Source organism: Balaenoptera borealis (assembly GCF_965194805.1).
Source record: "Balaenoptera borealis genome assembly, chromosome: 3".
Classification (NCBI taxonomy): Eukaryota; Metazoa; Chordata; class Mammalia; order Artiodactyla; family Balaenopteridae; genus Balaenoptera; species Balaenoptera borealis.
Window position 1 is genome coordinate 49,199,106 of NC_138866.1, and position 25,128 is coordinate 49,224,233.

The window sequence follows — 25,128 nt, forward strand, 5'->3', positions numbered from 1 at the left end:
ACAACATTAATGCACAGAAATCTCTTGCATTCCTATACACTGATGATGAAAAATCTGAAAGAGAAATCAAGGAAACACTCCCATTTACCACTGCAACAAAAAGAATAATATACCTAGGAATAAACCTGCCTAAGGAGGTGAAAGACTTGTACTCAGAAAACTATATAACACTGATGAAAGAAATCAAAGATGACATAAACAGATGGAGAAGTACACATTGTATACAGTGCAATCCCTATCAAACTACCAATGGTATTCTTCACAGAATTAGAACAAAACATCTTACAATTCGTATGGAAACACAAAAGACCCCAAATAGCCAAAGCAATCTTGAGAAAGAAAAACGGAGTTGGAGGAATCAGGCTCCCTGACTTCAAACTATACTACAAAGCTACAGTAATCAGGACAGTATGGTACTGGCACAAAAGCAGAAATATAGATCAATGGTACAGGATAGAATGCCCAGAGATAAACCCACACACATATGGGCACCTAATTTATGACAAAGGAGGCAAGAACAAACAATGGAGAAAAGACAGCCACTTCAACAAGTGGTGCTGGGAAAACTGGACAGCTACATGTAAAAGAATGAAATTAGAACACTCCCTAACACCATACACAAAAATAAACTCCAAATGGATTAAAGACTTAAATGTAAGACCAGACACTATAAAACTTCTAGAGGAAAAACACTCTTTGACATAAACCACAGCAAGATCTTTTTTGATCCACCTCCTAGAGTAACAGAAATAAAAACAAAAATAAACAAATGGGACCTAATTAAACTTAAAAGCTTTTGCACAGCAAAGGAAACCATAAACAAGACAAAAAGAAAAGCCTCAGAATGGGAGAAAATATTTGCAAATGAAACAACAGACAAAGGATTAATCTCCAAAATATACAAACAGCTCATGGAGCTCAATATCAAAAAAACAAACAATCCAGTTAAAAAATGGGTGGAAGACCTAAACAGACATTTCACCAAGGAATACATACAGATGGCCAAGAGGCACATGAAAAGATGCTCATCATCACTATTAGAGAATGCAAATCAAAAGTATGATGAGGTATCACCTCATGCTGGTCAGAATGGCCTTTATGAAAAAAGCTAGAAACAATAAATGCTGGAAAGGGTGTGGTGAAAAGGGAACATTCCTACACTGTTGGTGGGAATGTAAATTGATACAACCACTATGGAAAACAGTATGGAGGTTCCTCAAAAAACTAAAAATAGAACTACCATATGACCCAGCAATCCCACTACTGGGCATATACCCTGAGAAAACCATAATTCAAAAAGAGACATGCACCACAATGGTCACTGCAGCACTATTTACAATAGCCAGGACATGGAACCAACCTAAATGTCTATCGATAGATGAATGGATAAAGAAGATGTGGCACATATATACAATGGAATATTACTCAGCCATAAAAAGAAATGAAATTGAGTTATTTGTAGTGAGGTGGATGGACCTAGAGTCTGTCATACAGAGTGAAGTAAGTTAGAAAGAGAAAAACAAATACCGTATGCTAATGCATATATATGGAATCCAAAAAAAAAAAATGGTACTGATGAACCTAGTTGCAGGGCAGGAATAAAGACGTAGGCATAGAGAATGGACTTGATGACATGGGGTGGGATGGTGAAGCTGGGGCAAAGTGAGAGTAGCATCAACATATATACACTACCGGATATAAAATAGCTGGCTGGTGGGAAGCAGCAACATAGCACAGGGAGATCAGCTTGGTGCTTTGCGATGACCTAGAAGGGTGGAATAGGGAGGATGGGAGGGAGGCTCAAGAGGGAGGGTATATGGGGACATGTGTATGCATATGGCTGATTCGCTTTGTTGTGCAGCAGAGACTAACATGGTATTGTGAAGCAATTATACTCCAATAAAGATCTATTAAAAGAAATATATATATATATATATATATACTTGATTTACAGTTTTGTGTTGATTTCTGCTGTACAGCAAAGTGATTCAGTTATACATATATACCCATTCTTTTTTAAAATATTCTTTTCTATTATGGTTTATCACAGGGTACTGAATATAGTTCTCTGTTCTATACCATAGGACCTTGTCATGAAAATTTTTGATAAGTATGTCGGCTAAAAAAATATTCACAACCGAAAAAAAAAAAAAAAGAAGGCCCGCTCTTCAAAAAATATTGTTAAGAAAATGAAAGGACAAGCCATAGACTTGGAGAAAATACTTGCATATCATATATCTAATAAAGAACTTATATAAGGAATTCATAAAGAACTCTCAAAACTCAATAATAATGAAATAAATTACCCAATTAAAAATGGGAAAAAGACTTGAACTGACAATTAAGGAAAATATATGGATGGAAATTTTACTGTATGTATATTATACCTTAATTTTTTAAACAATAAAAACACCAGTTACACGTCATTATAAAACCTGATACATCTAATAATAAATTTAAATGATGTGCTGGTAGATATTTAACAACCAGCTCTTAGAGGTAGGTGGGTGTGGAAAAGTCCTGATTTGTAGCATTTGCCAATTTCTGTGATATAAATACTACCACTATGACCCCTTTCAATCACGGAGTGTGCTGCTGGGTAAAGATGCACCTGATCATCTCTCATGAGCTAGTATGAGCTGGCTCCAATGTACCACTGAAATCTAATGACAGATATTTAAGACTTGTACAGAAATATACAAAACATTATTGACAGAAGTATATATTGATACATGTTCTCAGATTAGAAGGCTCTCTGTTATAAATGTCAATGCTCTCCTGGATTCTTAATTTGGTTATAATACCAATCAAATTCTCAGCAATATTTCTAGTTGATTAACAAGTTTATTTCTTTCTTGTACAAATCCTTTTTATGACGATTAACTAGCTCATATGGAAAGGCTAAGAGCCAAGAAAACAAAGACCACCTTAAAGAAGAACAAAGTTGGGGGATTTACACTAACAGACACCGATAGATATTTTAAATCTACAATAATTAAGGCAAGGTGATATTCTCACAAGGATAGACAAGTAGACGAATAGAGAAGACTAGAGATTTCAGAAACAGACCCACATAGACACAAGCATCTGACTTACAACAATGTGCAATTGCAATAAATGAAGAAAGGATGATCTTCAATAAAGGATGCTAATTAAATTGGATATTCATATAGGGAAAAAAAAAATGAACCTTCATCCCTAGCTCTCACCATAAATAAAAATCAATTCCAAATAAATCTTAGATCCAAATGTGAAATAGGAAAAGTGGACAGAGGATACGAACAAGCAACTGACAAAAACCACAATATCAAATGGTTCCACACACAGGAAAAGATCTTCATTCTCATGCAAATAAAAATGAAAAAATATATTGATACATTTTTTACATATCAGATTTACAAAGATCAAAGATAATTCCTTTCATTAGTTGGAATGTGAATCTGTATCCTCAGACACTGCAGGTAGGAATTTAAATGGATTCAGCACCTTCAGGCAGCAATTTGGCAAATAATTATGAAAAATACAAATATACATACTCCTTGACCAAGCAATGCTATTTCAAAGAATTCATCCTGCAGACAGACTCATACACATGCAAAAAACCAGAAGCAGTGTTAATGCCCATCAACAAGGGACTGATTAATGAACTATGGTTCATTCACCTATGAAATATAAGGTAGTTACAAAGAATAAGGAAGCTCATTTGAAATAACTGCCAATATATATTATGAAAAAATAATACAAGGTATAAAACAGTATGTATTGTATAGTATAGTATCACTGGGGAAAAAAGTGTGTAGGAGAGTGTGTTTGGCATATGTGAGGAACAGCAAGGAGTATGGTATGGATGGAGCAGGTTGGGAAGATTATGAAGGGCCGGATCATGCAAAGCAAGACAAGCCAAATCTGAAAGGATTTTGGACAGAGTGGATATTGAGGGTGAGGGAAAGAGAAAAGGCATCAGTGGATGTTTGTATATGATTATCCTGTCCAACTCTACCTTTATATGTTAGGTGTGGATGAGATACATAACTCTGAACTTTTAGTTTAGATGTTCAAGGTCTTTGAGGAGCTACCAACAGGCTAAATGAAGAGGAAGGAGATTATATATTAAGTGTGACGTAAGTATGCTGTAAAATAAAACAAATATCTGAGTTGTGACTTTAAAACAATGAGATAGTTTACAGGAAAAAGTCTCATGACAATGTAAGCCAATTACCATATTAAATATTCCTTTTTGGTATGGAAACTTTTAAAAATACAGAAATATTTTGTTATTAATAGAATGAAAAATGGAATTGAATTAATCTGTGGAATATTCATAAATATATAATCATTAGTTTGTATTTCATCTAAAGTTAAGAAAGGCTTCCTATCTAAAACCTATTGCTACCATCAATCTATACATATATTTATGGTAATCAATATTTACATATAAAACTATTTAGATAAGCTAAACCCAGATGTCTATCAACTGATAAATGGATCAACAAATGTGGTATACCTATACAATGAAATATTATTCAGCAATAAAAAATGCAGAACCAATACATGTTAAAACATGGATGAACCTTGAAAACGCAATGTTAAATGAAAGAAGCCAGTCACAAAGGACCACATACTGTATGATTCCATTTATATGAAATGTCCAGAAGAGGCAAATCTATAGAGACAGAAAGTGGATTAGTGGTTGCCTAGGACTGGGGAGTGGAAGGGGATTAGGGGGTGATGGCTAACAGGTATAAATTTTCTTTTGGGGGCTAATGAAATGTTCCAAAATTGTGGTGATGAGTGCACAGCCCTGAATACACTAAAAGCCATTGAATTATACACCTTTAAGTGGGTGAATTGTATGGTATATGAATTATATCTCAATAAAGCTGTTTAAAAACCTATTTAGAAAAACTTCAGTTTCTGTAAAAAACGTCAAAATTGAAAACACAGACTGAAAATATCTGGAGAGCAGAGATTGTCTTACTCATGTTTCCATTTCTTAAAAACTTGTAACAGAAGCTTACACAGTAGGCACTCAATAAATATTTATATGAATTTAACAGAAAATAACTGAAAAGTATTAGAATATACAGGATAATCAAGAACAAATATTTTGAGCTTGATTCATTATTCGTAACTATATTTTATCTAAGCAATAAATATTACTCTTGCTCTAAAAGAATCCAAAAGTCCATTGGAATGCATGCCAAATCTCTTTAGCACCAGATTTCTACCTTCTTAAATATGTTTTGCTTAAACTAAACTTAGTTTCAATTCCTGGAGCACTATGTAAATCTTTAAAAAGCAGGAAACAGGTCAGAAGCAAATCAGATTGGGATTAGCATTTTACTATGGATAATACAAATGTATAGCTTACAAGGAGAGAACCAAAAAATATATATCGTTTCGCCTTTTTACAGACTAAATCTTATATTCAGTAAAGGGATTTTAGGGACTTTTCCATTCTATGTGGTGTTTTAAATCACTGGAAGCTGGCCACTCAGCTACCGAATTAAGATATGTTGAAAGGGAATCTTCAAAAACTTATATATGGAGAATAATCATTTTAATATACTGGAAATGCTGTGGGTGTGTATTTCTAATTTTAATTGTAAACTCTGTAAAAATAAAATCTATACTTCATGTCTCCAGCAAAAATTAAACCTCACAAGATGACTAACTCTGAGTATGTTGAAGCCTTTATAGAGAAAAAGACATAGCACCTAGGAAACCGTCTCTTGGCAACTGAAATTAAAAGGAAATATTATTTCTTCTTAAACTATTATGTCTCTTTCTAACAGTAGAATTTGAAGAATGACAGAGAAAACATTTGAATGAGCACCTGAGCATGACTTCCAAAAACACAGCAAAAGGGAGTATATACAGAAAGGGACAAATAGAGTTGAGGAAACAAAAACAAAAGATTAACTCATAAAACAAATTTTAAGAATGTTTCAGCAAGAGTAGAGATAGAAATTACAATGAGATGATTACACATAACAGACCACAAAACACTACCATGCAGACTCTCAGATTGTTCTGCTGTTAACACCCTTGAGGAGGAGGGTTAAAAGGAATAATGCAGGTCCTGCAACTTCAGAGCCTTGGAAGAAACAAGTAAATCATTTGGCAGGCTGTTTATTTATACTGAATCCAAAAGCATTGCATAAATGGTTAAATGATGCCTCTAGAAGAACAATGTCATCATGATTAGGGCACTGTGTGTGTATATATATAAAATATATATACACATATATTTCATATGTTCATGTATATACATGAAAAGACTTCAATAGAAAGATAAGTAACTGATAAAAAGAAGAAATACTAATGATTAATAGACACAGGGGGAAAAGTTAGGTCTTCTCAGTAATTAAAGAAATAATGCTAATTAAAAGGAGATAAACTTCTTAGCTTTTATAACTTGCAAAGGTTAAAAAATATATACACTCAGAGTTGGAAACATTAAAAAACACTAAAAAAATATATATACCCTTTAATGAAACAATTCAATTTCTAGGAATTTATCCTAAGGAAATTATCAGGATTGTGCATATGTATTTACCTACATAAAGGTTCATTACAGCATTATTTATATAACAAAAAATTGGAAGCAATCTAAATCCCTAACTCTAGGGTACTGTAAATAAATTATGTCACAGCTATACTATGCAAAATATGGAGCCATTTGAAAGCATGTTATAGAAAAATACCTAATCATGAGAAAATATGTTCACATATTTTAAGAAAAAAAAGCAGATGGGAGTGTAATCCCCATTAAGGAAAACAAATCCTCATGCAGTTATAGTATTTGTTTTCTAAGGAACTGTCTCATCCTTTAATCACCTCTGAGTCAGCTATTTTGAAAATGAGTGGCTACTCTTTCTGCTGAATATTGTCTGTGTCATGCTCAGGTCTATCTCCACCATTCTAAGCTCTTCTTTTTTTTTTATTTAGCCACTGTTTCTTCTTTTTTTTTAATTATTATTTTATCTTTATTTATTTATTTTGGCTGCATTGGGTCTTTGTTGCTGTGTGCGGGCTTTCTCTGGTTGTGGTGGCAGGGGGGCTACTCTTCGTTTTGGTGTGCAGGCTTCTCATTTCGGTGGCTTCCCTTGTTGTGGAGCAAAGGCCCTAGAGCGCGCAGGCTTCAGTAGTTGCCGTGCGTGAGCTCAGTAGTTGTGGCTCGTGGGCTCTAGAGTGCAGGCTCAGTAGCTGTGGTACATGGGCTTAGTTGCTCCGCGGCATGTGGCATCTTCCTGGACCAGGGGTCAAACCCGTGTCCCCTGCATTGGCAGGCGGATTCGTAACCACTGTGCCACCAGGGAAGTCCCTCTAAGCTCTTCTTTACATTGCAGAGACTGGAAGTGTGGAAACTACAGTACTACAATTCTTACAATCCCTTCTTAGCAGGGTTCTGGTCTAGACTTTGCCCATGAAAGGCACTCATGACATTCGGAGGCAAGAGTGAAGATGAAACCTTTACTGCCTTCTAACAGAGTGGACAGATATGTGAGCAGATATGTGAGCACCTATGAGGCTTGCAGCACATGCCAAAAGGAACAGAACTGCAACAATTCACAGACAGTAGCCAACATTTTGAAGGTACTTTCAAGAAGTATGTGCCTGGACCTTTGGAGTGGGAAGAAAGTGTAAGAATATTTGGTCCCATGTGAATGCTTACCAAGGGGCATTTACTGTAGAGGAAGCTCTCAAAAATCAGATGGACAAGGTGACTGACTCATTTTGTGAACGTCAGTTAGCCTCCTACTCCAGCCACTCCTGCTCAGTAGGCCCATAGACTAAAACAGCAAATGACGTATGAAGCATCTATATTAGTATCAGACAAAATAGACTTTGGGGCAAAAAGCAATACTCAGGAGAAAGAGGTTCACTACATAAAAATAAAAGGCTCAGTTCATCAGGAAGATGTAACAAGTCCACATTTGTGTGCACCTAACAACTTAGCTCAAGGTCCATAAACAAAGCTTAAGGGAATATTAAGGGAAAATTGGCAAATCCACTGTCATGTTTTAAAACATCTCTCAGAATTTTAAAGTATCTATCAGATATCAGTATCTGGTAGATCAAGCAGTCCAGAAATCAGTTAGAGTTTGAAAGATATGAACAATACATTTAATAAGCTTGAGCTAACAAACATATATAGCACACTGCATCAAAAATTAGTAAACAAAAAGTGCTTTTCAAACCTACATGGAATATGTATAAAAATTAAACACGTAGTAGGACATAAAACAAGTTTCAACAAAGTTCACACCAGGTATTCTATAAACCTGAACTGCCCAATATTGCAGCCACTAGCCACATGTGGCTGTTTAAATTAATTAAAATTAAATAAAATTAAGTGTTTGGTCCTCATTCTCACTGGCCATACTTCAAATACTCAAAAGACACATGGCTAGAGGCTACCATATTGGACAGTATAGATACAGAACATTTCTATCAGCATAGTAAATGGTGCTACTGTACAACATATTCTCTGACTAGAATAAAATTAAGTATGAAATCAATATCAACAAAAATATAATTTAGAAATCCATACTTTCTGTATATTCACAGGTAAAGAAAGAAATCATTGTGGACATTTAAAATACTTCATACTGACTGAGATTGAATCTACTGCATATCAACACATATAGAATACAGCAAAATTGATATTTAGAGAAAACCTATAGCCCTAAATGCATATATTAGAAAAGAAGGCAAGCTCAAAATAAATGAGCTCAGTATCCAACTTTTTTTTTTAAGTTAAAAAGAGAATATAGAATGAAACCAAAGAAAGTACAAGAAGGAAATGATAGAGATGCACAGAAATTAGGTAAATATAAAAGAAAAAAAGGAGAGATTAACAATAAAAGATATAATAAGGAAGATACAGATAAAATTAAGCAGAGAAAATAATAGAAAATTAAGAACACTCTCATGCCAAGTTGACAAAATGGACCGATTCCAAGAAAAATATAAATTACTAAATCTGACTCAAGAAGAAATAGAAAGCTTTAATTGTTCTATAACCAATACAGAAGTTGAATCAATAGTTCAAAATCTTACTAAAAGAAGACAGGAGGTCCAGATGGTTTAATAGATTAGTTTTCCCACACTGGATCATTCTAATCTCACATAAACACTTCTAGAGAATCAAAAAGAAAAGAAAAAAAATTTCCCCCCACTCATTTTATAAAGTTAATATAACCTTGATACCAAAGTCAGAAAAGGAAAGTATAAAAAAAGAAAATTAGTTGTAAACATGCTTGGAAATATCTTTAAAAGATTAGCAAACCCAGCAATGTATTTAAAAAGGTAATACAGTAGGTCTAGCCTGGGTTTATTCCAGGAATGCAAGATCACTTCAACAAAGAAGATCTTTTAATATAATTAAACACATTAAAAAATTAAAGAATACAAGCCATATGATTATTTCAATAATTACAGAAAAAGCAGTCATTATAATTCAATATGCAGTGATGAGGTTTTAAAAAAATATTACTTAGGAATAAAGGAGAACATTCTTAATCTGATTAAGACAGTAAAAAGACATAATAGACAAAGATTAAAAGGAATGAACAAAGCAATAACTACTGCAGACGATAGGTTTCTTTATGTAGAAAACCCTAAAAAATCAAAAGGCAGTTTAGCTGAATTAATAAGACAGTTTAATAAGGTTCCTAGATATAAATATGTAAAAGCCGATTACATTTTATATACTATTAATAGCCAAATATATATATATGTATATATATATATATACACATACATATATATATATATATATATACATATATATATATATATATACACACACAGTTGATATTTGAACAACACAGGTTTGAATTGCGCAGGTCCACTTACACGTGGATTTTTTTTTTCAATAAATACACAGTTGGCCCTCCATACTGGCAGGTTCTGCATCAGTGGATTCAACCAACTGTGAATCATACACTATGTTTACAATTCGTGGTTGGCTGACTCTGCCTAAGCAGAACCCACAAATACAAAGGGCAGACTATAGGACTTGAGCATCTGTGGGTTTTGGCATCTGCAGAAGGTCCTGGAACCAATCCCCCACAGATACTGAGGGATGATTGTAATAGGGGAAAAAAAATCATAACAACAAAAAATGTAAGGAACATAAGAGCAAAACTAACAAATGATAAGCAGGCCATTCAAGGAGAGTTTTTAAACTACTGCAAGGAGAGTTTTTAAACTACTGCAAGACCTCAAGAAACAAAAGCTAAATAAATGAAGGAATATGCCACGTACATGGATAGGAATATTTAATATAGTAAAAATCTTGATTCTATCAAATTAATCTACAAATTGGATGCAATTTTAATTTTAAAAATCCCAACTGGGCTTTCCAAAGAACTTGAAAGCCAAAAGCCAAGAATAAAGAACAAGAAAAAGCTATAAGGCATATAGAAAATAAAGAGCAAAATGACAGAAGTAAATCCCTCCTTATCAGTAAGTTACATTAATGTAAATGGATTCAGCTCTCCAATCAAAAGACAGAGACTGGTATAATGAATAAAAAAAAATATGATCCAGCTACATGTTGTCTACAAGAGATTCACTTTGGATCCAAAGACACAAATAGGTTGAAAGTGAAAGGATGGAAAAAGATATTCCAATTCTAATGGTAAGCAAAGGAGAACAGGAGTGGTTATATTAATATGCGGACAAAATAGACTTTAACTCAAACAGTTGAAACAAAGAGGGACATTATATATTAATAAAGGTTCAATGCAGCAAGAAGATATAACAATTATAAACATTTATACATTTAATAACAGGCCATCAAAATATGTGACGTGTTAAGTTGGAGACTTCAATACCCCACACTCATAATGGATAGAACAATCAAACAGAAGATAGGCAAGGAAATAGAGAATCTGAACAACACAGTAAATCAACTAGGTCTAACAGACTTATATAGAACATTCTACCCAACAACAGAATACACATTCTTCTCAAGTATATATAGGACATTCTCTAGGATAGATCATATGCTAGACCACAAGATTATATGCTAGACCACAAATTAAGTCTCAGTGGATTTTTAAAAGATAGATATCATATAAAAAATATCTTCTCTAACCCATAGTGGAATTAAGTTAGAGATGAGTAACAGAAGTAAAACTGGAAAATTCACAAATCTGTGGAAATTAAGCAGCACACTCATAAACATCCAATGAATCAAAGAAGAAATAAACAAGAGAAATTAGGAAATGAAATGCAAATAAAAACTACAATGAGATACCACCTCACACCTATCAGGATGGCTACTATTCATAAAAACAGAAAAGAACAAGTGCTGGTGAGGATGTAGAGGAATTACAACCCTTGTGCACTATTAATGGGAAAGTAAAATGGTACAGCCACTGTGGAATACAGTATGAAAGTTCCTCAAAAAATTAAAACTATAACTACATGATTCAGCAGTTCTACTTCTAGGTATATACCCAAAGAATTGAAAGCAGGTCTCAAAGAGATGTATTTGAACACCCATGTTCATAATAGCGTTATTTACAGATGCCAAAATGTAGAAGCAATGTAAGTGTTTATTGACAGATGGATGGATAAGCAAAATGTGGTATATACAGTCAATGAAATGTTACTCAGTTTTAAAAAGGAAGAAAATTCTGACATATGCTACAACATGCATGAAACTTAAGGACACTACGCTAAGTGAAATAAGCCAGTCATAAAAAGACAAATACTTGATTCCACTTATATGAGATACTTAGAGTAGTCAATATCACAGAGGCAGAAAGCAGAATGATGGTTGCCAGGGGCTGGGGGAGGAGGGACTGGGGAGTTAGTGTTTAATGGGTACAGATGCTTTGCAAGATGAAAAGAATTCTGGAGATGGATGGCAGTGGTGGTTGTACAACAACATGATGTACTTAGCACTACTGAGCTGCACACTTAAATATGGTTAAGATGGTAAATTTTATGTTATGTGTATTTTACCACAATTTTAAAAAAATGAAAAAAAAGAGACATGCAAAATTTTAAAACCAAATATTATAGGAGAAAATTTTATAACTTTGAGGTAGAGGAAGATTTCTTAAAACACAAAGAGCACAAACCATAAAGGAAAATATTAAATTGACTATTTTTAAATATAAAATTTCTGTTTACTAAAATATACCATCAAGAGAGCAAAGTCACATCACAAAGTAGCAAAGGACAAATAACCTGAAAAAAGATCAGCAAAGGGCAAACAGGCAGAGTAGGAAATAGTAATGGTTAATAAATGTATGAAAATATACTCACACCTCATTGGTAATCAGTAAAACACAGATTTAAACCATAGTGAGATATCATTTCACATCTATTATAATACCAAGTGTGGGTATTATAAGTAAACAAAATACTTTGTGGAAAAATGTATATGCTAGATTCCATTTATTTTAGGTTCTTAAAAATGTAAAACTAAATAATATATAATTTAGTGATATATGTTACATATATATACATATACATATATATTATATATATAACATATATATAATATATATGTTATATATATAATATATATATATATATATAAAATGATCAGGAAATGAGAAACACCAAATTTATGAAAGTATTTATAAGGAGACGTTGCCATAAAGGAGGGGCACCCAAGCAGTGTCAAAATATTGATAAAGTTCTATTTTTTCAGCTGGGGAGGGGGGATACAGGTGCTCATTATTATACTTTTTAAAACTGAACATCTATGTTTTATTTTTCTTTTGCATATATAGACATTTTTATAGAATAATTTTTATGTAAAAGAGCCTCCAAATTTTAAAATATGCAACTATTTTTTATGACTAAAGTTTCTCACAGTAAATCATTTTCCTGATGATCACAGGTTATACTTACAGTCTAGTCACTGGTTTCTAAAGATAATAAAGGCTACAGGGTTTGAAATGGAGGAAAGATATAACCCAAGAGCCATCAAGACAAGGTAAACAGATATAAAGTATGAAATATATATATATGAAAAAATATGTAGGGAAGGCAAATTAAATTAGAATAATGTGGAGGGAAGAGTCTGTAGGGGAAGTACATGTATGACCCAATAGAAATTTTATTTTGTTTCAGGAGGAACAGATATATAGAAAATAAGGTAAGTACAAAGGGACACAGGGTCTCATTTCAAGGAAAACAGAATACAGCCAATTGGAAAAGAAAGATCAGGAGATTACTATAATCAAGGTTGTTTTTAACCTTTCCTCAAAAAACAAAAACAGAAACCTAAAAATTAATTTTCAACAAATGCCTTTTCAATAAATAGACATTTCCTACACTTACTGAGAAGCTAAGAGTTTTTTTTAAAGGGGCAGGAAAAGCTGACACTTTAGTGCAAATATTCTTCTTCTAAAGCAATATTGCACCAACAGTTTCTGTTATATTGCAGAAAACTCAAATTTCCAGGTGGTATCCCAAGTTTTTAAGCAACTGTGATTAACAGAAACAAATAAATAAAAACGGGTACACTTCTGTTTTGTTTCTGGGAGTACTTAAACTCTAAGCCCAACATTGAAATACTGCTTTCTGGGCTACTGCTTCTGATATTCATCTGTCTCCTTTGTCTTCCATACTAGCATATTCTTTGCCTTCTTTTCTAGTCCAAAGCGATCAAGTTTATAGAGCATTGATTTCTTATACCAGCTTAAGCCTAGACAGGCTTGTTGTGGCACCTATTGGATTCTATTTTAATTCCTTGTCCTCATCACATGGACCAGGTAAACAAACAACCCTTAATTTAAATCCTAGGTCTATAACATAAATTATCAAACCTCTGGGAAGTTATACTCTCTGAGTCTCAGATTCCTTATATATTAAAATAAGGATAATAATGCCTACCTTTTAAGAATTGACTTTTAAATGCTTAAATTTATTCAAACTTCTAGTTCAGTGTAGATTCAGGTACAGGTGGTGGGATTCTCAGTTTTGGAAGCACAGATTTGCTTCCCAGTTGTATGTATGGGTATGATCCTCAAACACCACCCAACTCTGGGTGTCAGCAGAGATGCTTTTCTGTTTTCTAGCTTCCATGGCCCCTGTAGGACCTAACAGCTCTCTGACCACTCAGATAAAAATAATACCTGTTATTGGTCCTATAGGGCCCTTATCTGAACTTTAGGTCCCCCGTACAAATTTTGCAAGTATCTCTCTTGCCCTTTTCTTGGAAATGCTATATTTTCCAATTCTGGATAGTTTAGCTTTCCCCTCTGCCCTTTGATTTCTAACTCGTCTGAAAAGTATGTGTTTAGCTAGATGATAAGGTCAGTTTACTGTCTTCCTTTCTAAGCTATCACCTGAGTTTTTTTCTCATCAGAGACCTCTGCCTTCTATGAGGGCCTGTTTTCTCTATTAATCTCACACCATGCCCCATTAAACATAAAAACACTCCATAGCATTATGTTATAGAAAATAAATTAGAAGACAACTCTAGGTTCTAATCTCAGTCCTTTAACTTACTAAATACTATGTGACTTTCACCAAGTTATTTAACCTACCTGAGACTCAGTTTTTTCATCTGCAAACAGGGAATATGTCTTGACAACTTAGGAGGCGAAAGATCAAATGCAATAATGCAGATGAATGTGTCTTTAAAACTATAGTTCTGGGGCTTCCCTGGTGGCACAGTGGTTGAGACTCTGCCTGCCAATGCAGGGGACACGGGTTCGAGCCCTGGTCTGGGAAGATCCCACATGCCACGGAGCAACTGGGCCTGTGAGCCACAACTACTGAGCCTGCGCGTCTGGAGCCTGTGCTCCGCAAGAAGAGAGGCCGCGATAGTGAGAGGCCTGCGCACCGCGATGGGGAGTGGCCCCCGCTCGCCGCAACTAGAGAAAGCCCTCGCACAGAAACGAAGACCCAACACAGCCAAAAATAAATAAATAAATAAATAAATTTATTAAAAAAAAAAAAAAACTATAGTTCTAAACAGTGCGGAAAGTATTATCCATTTAACAAAATACTGGCGATGGCAAAAAAATCAAGTCAAACTGCCAGAGTTGGAGTCCTAGCTCTATTATTTACCTTTTAATATGTAAAATGAGGATTATAATACCTACTTCATATGATATTAGCTCAGTGATGTTAGTTATTATTGTTATTATTAAATGCCTATTACATGTTAGGCATTGTACTAGATGCTGGTAATAAAATGGAATCAAGACAGACATGGCTAACATCTTTGCCAAAAACTTCTACTATGTCCTACTCCATATGCTACATTTTCTAAGTCATTTATGTCATATACACTTTACAGCAAAGAAAAATCTGAGTAGTAAAGCATTTCCATAGAGCATCAAGATAAGACCCCACAATTCCACTATTTCTTTTCTGTGAAATTTCCAGTGAACACATAGTAACTGTGGTATTTCTTTTCTTAATTCATCACTTGACTCAAAACTCTTTTCACGACTTCTGGGTAAACTGCCTAGAATACGTTTCTATCAAATGTAAATAAGACAGTGTTTCTGAAGGTAACATCCAAAGATGATCTGCTTCTCAATCACCTAAAATGCTAATAAAAGGCAGATTCCTAGACCTTATTTCAGACGTATTGATTCAAAAGCTCTGGCTGGAAGATGTGGGAATCTGCATTTCTAATAAGTTCCCAGTGTGATTTTTATGCAAATCCCATTTGAGAACCACATTCTCAAGAAAGAAAAAACCTCCACTACATAAGAAATTTATAACCAAAGGCAATACTGAAAAATAATGATCCAAAGCTTCGTGAAGGAGAAAAATTTTAATCGTCAGAATAAATTTTCACATGCCTGTCTCTTAACAGGGTTGAGTCAACAGTGCACAGACACACCTTAACTGTGACTGTTCAAGAAACTCCTATTCTGGAGGCCAAGGGAAAGGATGGAACGGGGACACTCTGAAAAACTTTACCGATATTTCAGAAGACGCAAACAAAACGGTGTTATTGCAGTAGTCACGCCTACTAAAATTGGGATTTGGTGACAACAGAAAATGGAACCGATTTCTCTTAAACTCAGACAACTAAAGACAGACCTCCCTGCTCCAACTTCCCACATCTACCATAAACCTTGGATAATCTCTCAAATGTAGACTTTGTCTACTTGGGAGTTAAGCTGGTCCTGTGACCAATCAGAGGCAAGGAAAAATATGATCTTTTGATAAAAGATAATCAATTTTCATAAAAGATAACCAAAATGACTAATGAAAATTTAAATTTATACCTCTCAATCTGATGGACAGTTATAGAAGAGATCTCACTGAGACACGGAAGAGAGTCAATTAAGGAGCTCTGAACTCCTAGTGCCTGTAAACTTTCCAAATAACAATTCAAAGCTAATGAACAAACTACTTCTCTGCCCACTAAGCCACACTGGTCTGAGATCTGCTCTGGTGCAGATAATAAAATGCCCTAAGATGGCAGTGGGTTCACTGTGACTGGAAGAAGTCGGGAGCCCAAAGAGGAAAAAGACGCCCAACCTGCCCACACTAACCGTCCGTCCGCACCCAGTATGGAGCAGCAGAGCGGGCGGGGCTGCGATTTCTCCCGCATCACTGCGCTCTCTCTTCTCCGCCTGCGTGAGCGCCGCCCTCCCACTCGCGGCGTGAACCCACTGGGCCTAGCCTTTCCTTCCCCCTCCCCTCGGCCTGATGCTGAATCATGAGCCCTATATCTCCAAAAGGTAAAATCTAAGAACAATGCCACCCTTAGGGCCGGCCTGAATGGGGTACCAGGTCGGGGTGGGGCGGAAGGCTGGAAACCACAACTTTGCTCCCCTTCTTCCCAAATTCCCCACCCAACCCCCAGATGACAATGAGTACTGCAGCCTTAGGGGATTCCCAAGCGGCACCCCTTCTCAGGCGTCGCTCGGGTTGGCAACGGTCAGACCTGGGCCCGGCGCGCTCCGCCTCATTGTTCCAACGCTGCCTACCAGCCCGCCCGCCCTCCTGCCCGAAGTCCGAGCCCTGCAAGGCCGGGGAGCTCGCAGCTCGTGGGGAAGGGGTGGGCGATCTCCGCCCCTCTCCTGTAACCACCGCCCCCTGCCCACCACCCTCGCCCTTCCTGCCAACCTCCTTTCGCTAAAGCGGAACCAGCGAGTCCCCCGGAGGCGACCGGGTGGGTGCTGTCCAAATGCTGGGAGGAGGAGGACTGGGGTGGGGAGGGTGGGGAGAAGCGAGAGTCTTCGGCCTGCGCTCGGCTGCAGCCTTCGCCCCACCGCCCCACAGCGAGATGCCGGTTCCACGGGTCCCGCTCGGCCACGGTTCCTCCCGCCCGACAGGGAGCCGCTCGGCGGTGGCCATCTCCCAGCCCTGGATGCTGGCGCCGAGCAGCCCTTGGCCCTCCTCGTCTCCAGAAGCAGAAGGCGGAGGGCCCGTCCCCGTGCAGGCTGCAGAAGTCACCATATGCTACTCACCCCAACTGTTTCTGTCCCTGCGGTTCTTGGCCATGGTGGTCCGGGGACTGGTGGCGGTGGGGCGCTGTCACGGCGCTCGCTCTTCCCCCGGCCGCAGGTTGCTGGCGGTGGGAGGCTCTGTGCCTGCGCTGGGCGCAGTTCACTCAGACTCTGAGGATGTTGCTGTGGCGCTGGTGGGAAGGAGTGGGGAGGAGAAGGGAGGAGAAAGGGATGAACCAAGCTCGGCATCACAAGCCCAAGTTCACACAAATACCAGCGTCACACCCTCCCTACCTCAGCCCACCCCCAGAGCCTGAAGACAGTGACAATGTACTGCAACATTTTCGATGGAAAAAACATACAAATAAACAGCACCCCCTTACACACTCAAAGAATTTAACAGCATTATACAGTCAGAAATAACACAAGCCAATATACTGCATGACTCTGTATGTTCAAATACCTGTTTCCTAGACCAGTTACATATTAGTAGAAACATGCTGGCAACATTTATATAGCCAAAGAAATTTTAAAAATCTGCATTTATCTACCAGGTACCATTCCCCCCCTAATTTAAAAGCAAGGTCACATTAGTAAAGAGGGCATCATGCATTCTTGTACCTGTATACTGAACAGGCCTGTCTTTTAAAATTAGGATATCAAATTTAGATTAAGATCAAGATAAATGAAAGCTGGAGATTCACCATAATCTGTAACTAACTCCATTCTAGAGGGCAAAATTTCCCACTAGATGTGCAGAGATATCATCTGGCATTATACTGACAAATATTCTAAGTAAAGTCATACTACATAGTCTGGAAGAGCCTTGGCCGTAACAAAGGTTGCAGGCAATTTTGAAAGCAAAAGGCAGTAAATACTTTAAAAAAACACTCTCAATCTCTCCCTTTTCACTGGTTTCTTCCTCTTTCCCAATAAACTTAATTTTCAATGTCCTAGAAACACTGTCCCTTCATGCTACCTGACCCTCAAGATACCATCATCCCATTCCTCACCTCCTCACACAGTTTTCACCTGCATTTGGTTGTTGCCCATACTCTACACAGATCAGTTCTGCCTAGGAGATTATTGCTAGCTTCTTAATTACCAGATCCTTGGTCTCTGTTTACTCCTCATCATAAGCAACTCTTCACTCTGTGTGCCCTCAATGTAATTTACTATGATGGCTTCAGACAGGACCTCCATCCATGCTGTTGATTCCCAAATCTACTCTTCTAGTCTGAAGCTCTCTTGAGGAGAGATAATCATCATTCCAGAGCTGAATTTATAACTGCCTGAGGTCATCTTCACTTTGTTTTCCTACTGACACTTCAAAATCAATATGTCAAAAACCAAACTCTCTCTCTCACCACTGCCAAATCTTATGCATTTCATATTTCAGTTAATGGTTCTATGACCTCAGAACACTGTAAACAAAGTTTACATTACGGTTTTAAAGGAGACTGTGTTCAACAGAGTTGCATTCCCTAAACACTAATGAGACAACATAGGAAGATAGAAATTAACTCACCCCATACCTACAAACCAAATTCATTAAATAAAAAGAAGCGTGTTCTGCTTTTCTTGTATTTCTTTACTATAATTCTCAGCTCACATTCTAGCCTGACAATCCCTTTCAGGTGAATCCCATTAAAAAAGAGTACAGTAGATTCCACCCCAAAAATGTTATATATGTAATTCAGTATCTATTCCTAATTGAAAAAGAAACTTATCTTTAAAAAACCCTTTTTCTGTTGTAATCTGTGAGATAATACTTGAGACTGTGTGAATGTCTTGGCCAAGAACTTTTCATCCAATGGTTTTTAGCATCCACTGACATCCTTGCCTGAACTGACTTTACATTAGTGATTTTAAAATAATTATACCACTTCTTTTACATTCTACATTTAGTAGTTGGCATTTCTTCTGCCACCTTTGTTTGTTGAGTACCACTATCCACTTCATGGATTCATAAAATCTAAAAAAACTTCACTGTATCATTTACCATCATTATTCTTTCTAATGCTCAAATTGCCCTAAACTTGACCAATGGTAGCCCCTTCAAGTTAACACCTGTGTCCTTTTAACATGTCCTATTTGTCTTTGATCATTTTCCTTGTTTTCTGGCACAAGAAAATGTTTCAAGTTTCCCTTGTATTTTCCCTGCCTCAGAACTAGGATTAACTGGTCCTCCAAGAAACTCTGGCTGCTTTTAATGAGAAAAGGAATTTAGAAACCAAGATCTGAATGCTAGCTGTGCTCACTGCTAGCTGGAATTTCACTGTTTCTAGACTCTTTCAGTGGACATTGTTAGAACACATTTATTTTTTAAAACCATAAGTTTAATCTACTCTAAAGAAACACCTCCAACAGTACAAAAATACATACATACAGAGTAATTTATTGCAGCATTTTTGTTATTGCAATATGTTGGAAATAACCTAAATGCCCATATATAGGAGAGTGGTTAAATACACTATAATACATGTGCACAATGGAATACTATGTAGCTATAAAAAAGAATACAGAAGATCTTTATGAACTGATAAATACTGATTTCCAGAATACACTGTTAAATGGAAAAAAAAAACCCCAAAGCACAAATACTTTACCCATCCTGTAAGAAAGAAAAGCATATAAAAAATGTATGTGCTCCTCTGTGCAAAAGAAATACAGGATAAACCAGAAACCAATGAGATAAGTTATCTACAGGAGATGAGTGAGAATAGGATGGAAGCAATGGAAGAATGGGAATAGGGTAGCAAGGATTAGGAGGACTGATGCTTCTCTAAGCGTAACCTTTTCATAAAGCCCTGATTGTTAGAACCATGGCAATGTTTCACATTCTCCAAAATAAATAACTAAAATCAATCATGGTGGGATGAAGTGGGAGATTGGGATTGACATATATACATTAATATGTATAAAATAGATAACTAATAAGAACCTGCTGTATAAAAAATAAATTAATTAAATTTTAAAAAATAAATCAATCAGGATATGGGGCTAGGGGTGGAAGGAACTCAAAATGGAATTACAAACAGTAAAAAAAAAAGAAAAGTGAACCTAACTATATTACAGGGGAATAACATAACTACACTGAAGTGCTTTCTAAACCTGAGGAGCTTTAGAAAATAGTATTTTGATTGTATGCTGTAAGACTAAAGACAAAAACTGTATACAAGTATTGCTCTTTAGTTCATATTTTTTTTTCTCCCAGGACATACGTGGGTTAGCAATTCTGAAATTATTTATGTTTGCAGTATAATTGCAGTAATTTGCAGTAATTTGCAGTATAAATATATCATGTGTAATCAGAGCCAGATTTCTTGCTTTTGGAGATGAAGTTATAATAAGGAGAGTGGAAGGACAGAATGAACCCTGTGGTGTTGAACTGGAATCTGAGGTATCAGTATGATACAGTAAAAACACAAATAGCAGAATTAAAAAAAAATGGGCAGAGGCTCTAAATAGACATTTCTCCATAGAAGATATACAAATGGCCAAGAAGCACATGAAAAGATTATTTAATGTTTTTAGTCACTAGGGAAATGCAAATCAAAATTTGAAAAACTACAATGAGACATCACCTCAGACTGTAACCAAAAAGAAAGACAATAAAAAGTGTTGGTGAGGATGTGGAGAAACTGGCACTGCTGGTGGGAATATAGCCACTTTGGAAAACAGTCTGGCTGCTTCTCAAAAAGTTAGATATAGAGTTACCAATTGGCTCAGCAATTCCACTCATAGATATATACCCAAAAGAAATGAAAAACACATGTTCATACAAAAACTTGTATAGGAATGTTCATAACAGCATTGTTTGTAGTAGCCAAAAGGTGGAAACAACCTAAATACCAATAACTATCAATGGATAAACAAAATGTGGTATACCCATAAAATGGAATATTATTTAGCCATAAAAAGGAATGAAGTACTGATAAATACTATACCATGAATGAACCTTGTAAACATTATGCTAACTGAATGACGCCAATCACAAAGACCACGTATTGTATGATTCCGTTTATATAAAATGCCCCAAATTGACAAATCTATAGAGACAGATAGTAGATTAAAGGTCGCCTAAGGCTAGAGAGGGTGGGTGGGAGGTTGGGGAGAAATTGGGGAGCAATTGCTACTGAATACGAAGCTTCTTTTGGGGGTAATAAAAATGTTTTAAAATTGATTGTGAAATCAATTCTGTTCAACTCTGTGAATATACTAAAAATCACTTAGTTATATAAATTGGTGAATTATATGGTATGTGAGTTATATCTCAATAAGGCTGTGTTTTAAAAGTCAAAGTCAAGTTTATTTTAAATCAGAAAAAAAGAAGAAAAGGTATTTGTACTTTAGTACTCTAGATCCTCTCTTCTCCTGACTCCTCTGGGATATTACTCCAAAAATTATTCCCTCCCTCCTATATCCTCAATTATTTTTTCTTCTATTGGTTCCTTCACCATGCTCATTTTCCCCCAAAAAACTCTCAATCAGGAGTTTTTCAGTAATCGATGATCCAACTTGCTCCTTCCCTCTATAACTAGCAATCTTGGAAAAGTATATCAGTTAGAATGCTTTTGGCTGTAACTCAAAATGGCTTAAATAAAAGGACATTTACTGTCACATAATTTTTTTGAAGACAGGTTGGTTCTATGGTGGTTCATTCATCAGTGCAACATCATTATGGATTAGTTAGGATAAAGAATTGGCTGCTGTAAAAAAAAAACTACAGTGGCTTAAGACACTTATTTCTCTCTCATGAAATAATCTGAGTGTAAGCCATCCAGGGCTAATATGGTGGCCTCTTTATACTTTCTTCCACCCTTAACTTGGGACTTCCATCATGTAATCCAAGATGGCTGCTTGGACAGTCACATCCTCATTCCAGCCATGTAGAAGGGAAGAAAAGGAAGAAGTGGATATATCCAATCTGAGGGTACAACCCAGAAGTTGCACACATCACCTCACCTCAAATACCATTGACCATACATGTCCCATGCAGTTGATAAATATACCATGTATTTAACTAAAATTTTGGGAATCTAATACCACAGAAGGAAGGGAAATGGATATTGGAGAATATAAGCAGACTATTTCACTAGGACCAAGATTGCATTCTACCATACTGTGTGTGGGCTTATTTTCTAATGCAGGCTCCTGCCATAGTTCCAAAACGGCATCTGCCATTCCAATCATCAGAGGCAGACAGCCATGCCTAGAGACAGAAAAAGGCATGTCTATGTCTTGTGTACCTTGTTAAAAAGCACTCCAGCAGACTTTTCCTCATGTATCATTGTCCACAATGGTCTAAGCCTAAACCATCCCCTTAACAAGAGGAATGAGGCTAGGCCAATCGACATTTACCCCCTAAGATTGGGGAAGGTCTCAGTCTCCTTTAATGGACATAGCCACTCAGAAAAGGTCCACAAAACTGTGGTTCTGATAATACAGAAAGAGGATCGTTTCTGAGCAGAATGCCCAAGGTCATAACCATAACTTCCATTTCCCCCTTACCCTCCACTAGTATCTCAGCTGGTAGGGCGATCCAAACTTTACTCCCATAGGATCCAAGTCCTTAGTGGTCTTATATTTACTGGATTGCTGCAGTTTCCCATTGTTCAGTAATTTTGGACATATGAAAACCAAGAGGTACCCTAGTGCATACCTGGGTTTCCAGATATAGTCCTTATTCTCTTTGTCGAGCAACAATCAATTTCCCCTTGGTAATTAAGACCAATCACTCCAACCAGTACAATGACCCCCTCTCTAACTGTTGGCTCAGTGGTCTGAACACCTCATATAGCCCAGGTGGTAGTGTCAGCTTCCTATTTAATGGAACTGTGACTGGGTTATCTGGGGAAAGTATCTGTCCCTTGCACACCAGGGCCTTCAGATCCACCAAGCCCGATGTTTTAGTCAAAGTTGTACAGACAAAAATTCTTCAAGTGAATTACTAGGAATAATAAAAGGGTCACTCCTACCTCCACCCCCTGGTTCCTCGGCCCATGCATTCTGAATATGGGGTAGATGGCAATATATAGTGGCTACTGAGTTAAAACCTCACAGGGGTTATCTCTCAGCCAACTGATCCTTCAGCGGGACTTTCCTCCATTGTATCATACTAGATGCTTCTAAGTGATGGGTTTGAGGTTAAGATCAGTTAATTTCATGGGCATGACTCCATTGCCACACTTCCTCATAGTAAAATGAGCTTCTTGCTCAAAGTTAATGTTGTTTGTGATACATAGTGATGAAATAAGGCATTCTGTAAGTCCATAATTGTGGTACTAGTAGAAGCTTTCCAAGCAGGGATGGTAAACCTGTATCTGGACTATGTATCTATTCCCATGAGGACAAATTGCTCTTCCCTCCATAATCAAAGGGACCTGGTTTAATTAAACTGCCACCAGGTAACTGACTGGTCTGTCTAAGGAATAGTACCTTACTAGGGTCACTGCAATGGCCTCTGCTGTAAGGAAGTTAAATACACCATAGAGGCAGTAACCGTATTACCCTTGGCAAGTGGAAGCCCGTGCCACTGAATCCGTGTTTAGCTTCCATTCCTATTGCCACATGGCCCCACTGAACTAGTACTAGGGTGACTAGGTAGAGGCTGACTGACATCCATTGGACAGATCATCTTGTATACCTGATTACTGGGACGGATGCCCTCTTGTGGGCAGTCAAATGGTTCACAGACATTTTCACATTCCAGGTTAATTTTGAGACACCATCCATAATACATCTCCCACTGACTTCCTTATTTCTGATCATCTTCTTTCCAAGTTATTGCCAGCCTATTAATTACTGTGCATAAATCAGTATAGATCCATACCTCAGGCTATCTTTCATTCCTAACACAGAGGACAACCAGATGTTTTATTCAAAATTATGCCCTCTGGGAAAATTTCTCTTCATCTCTATTTTTCAGGTCCACTTCACTATGAAGTAGGGCCATAATTCAGTGGGTGTTAGTGTATCATCCAGACCATTAATAAACCAGGCCCAACTTTTCCTTCCTCTGCTAAATGACCATGAGCCCAAAGATAGGTTCAAAAAAAGGTGGCAAAGAAGTAGGGGCAGGTACAATGAAAGTTAGTCCATGTACTTTACTTGTGCCTTCCAGATCAGCTCAGGCCACCCCAGTATATACCTTTCCATTTGACAATGGAATTCTGCTGCCCATGTTCAATTTATGAGTCATCAGATAAAACCCAGTTCCTAAAGAGCAGTTCGCAGCACAAAATCACTTAGAATCCTGTGGTCAGGTGTTTAGTATCTGCCGAGCCCTGGTAGCAAGCCAAGAGTTGCTTTTCAACTGAGCTGAATACAGGAACCCTGATATCAATTCTCATATAAACTTTAAAACCACGCTGGGGATCAAAGTTACATATCAGATGATCAATTTAAGCTGGATAAAAAAAGGATGTGCACTGCCTTCCTCAACTCTTCTTTTTAAAACTCCCATTATAATGACCGGATACTGATTCTGAATGAGACACATGTTCTACTGCTCTCCAGAACAAAACAGAATTCTCCTACACTTTGAAAACACAGTTTTGGCCTCAACAGACAACTGATCTTCATTAGTAACAGAAAGAATAGTTTAACTATTTCAAAATCCAAATGATAATTATGGCAAATGTCTTCCAATATTTAATTGATTTATATTTAACAAACCTATAAAGCTCAATCACATAAAATTACATTTTGCAACTAGTTTATG

At 36.7% G+C, this 25,128-nt stretch overlaps 1 protein-coding gene across 6 annotated transcripts in view; it reads right to left on the reverse strand.

Moving 5' to 3' along the window:
- ATL1 (atlastin GTPase 1) overlaps positions 1 to 25,128 on the reverse strand; it is an 87,687-nt gene that overhangs the window by 59,742 nt on the left and 2,817 nt on the right. For 5 of the 6 annotated variants that reach the window (XR_014242496.1, XM_082384840.1, XM_082384842.1 and 2 more), the window contains exon 2: positions 17,424 to 17,593. Coding sequence is in view for 5 of the 6 variants with exons in the window: in XM_082384840.1 (XP_082240966.1) it covers positions 17,424 to 17,457 (34 nt within the window). In the remaining variant the exon portion in view is untranslated. Of the gene's footprint in view, positions 1 to 17,423; positions 23,458 to 25,128 lie in introns of those variants that run through there. The other variant, XM_082384839.1, reaches the window with a different exon arrangement.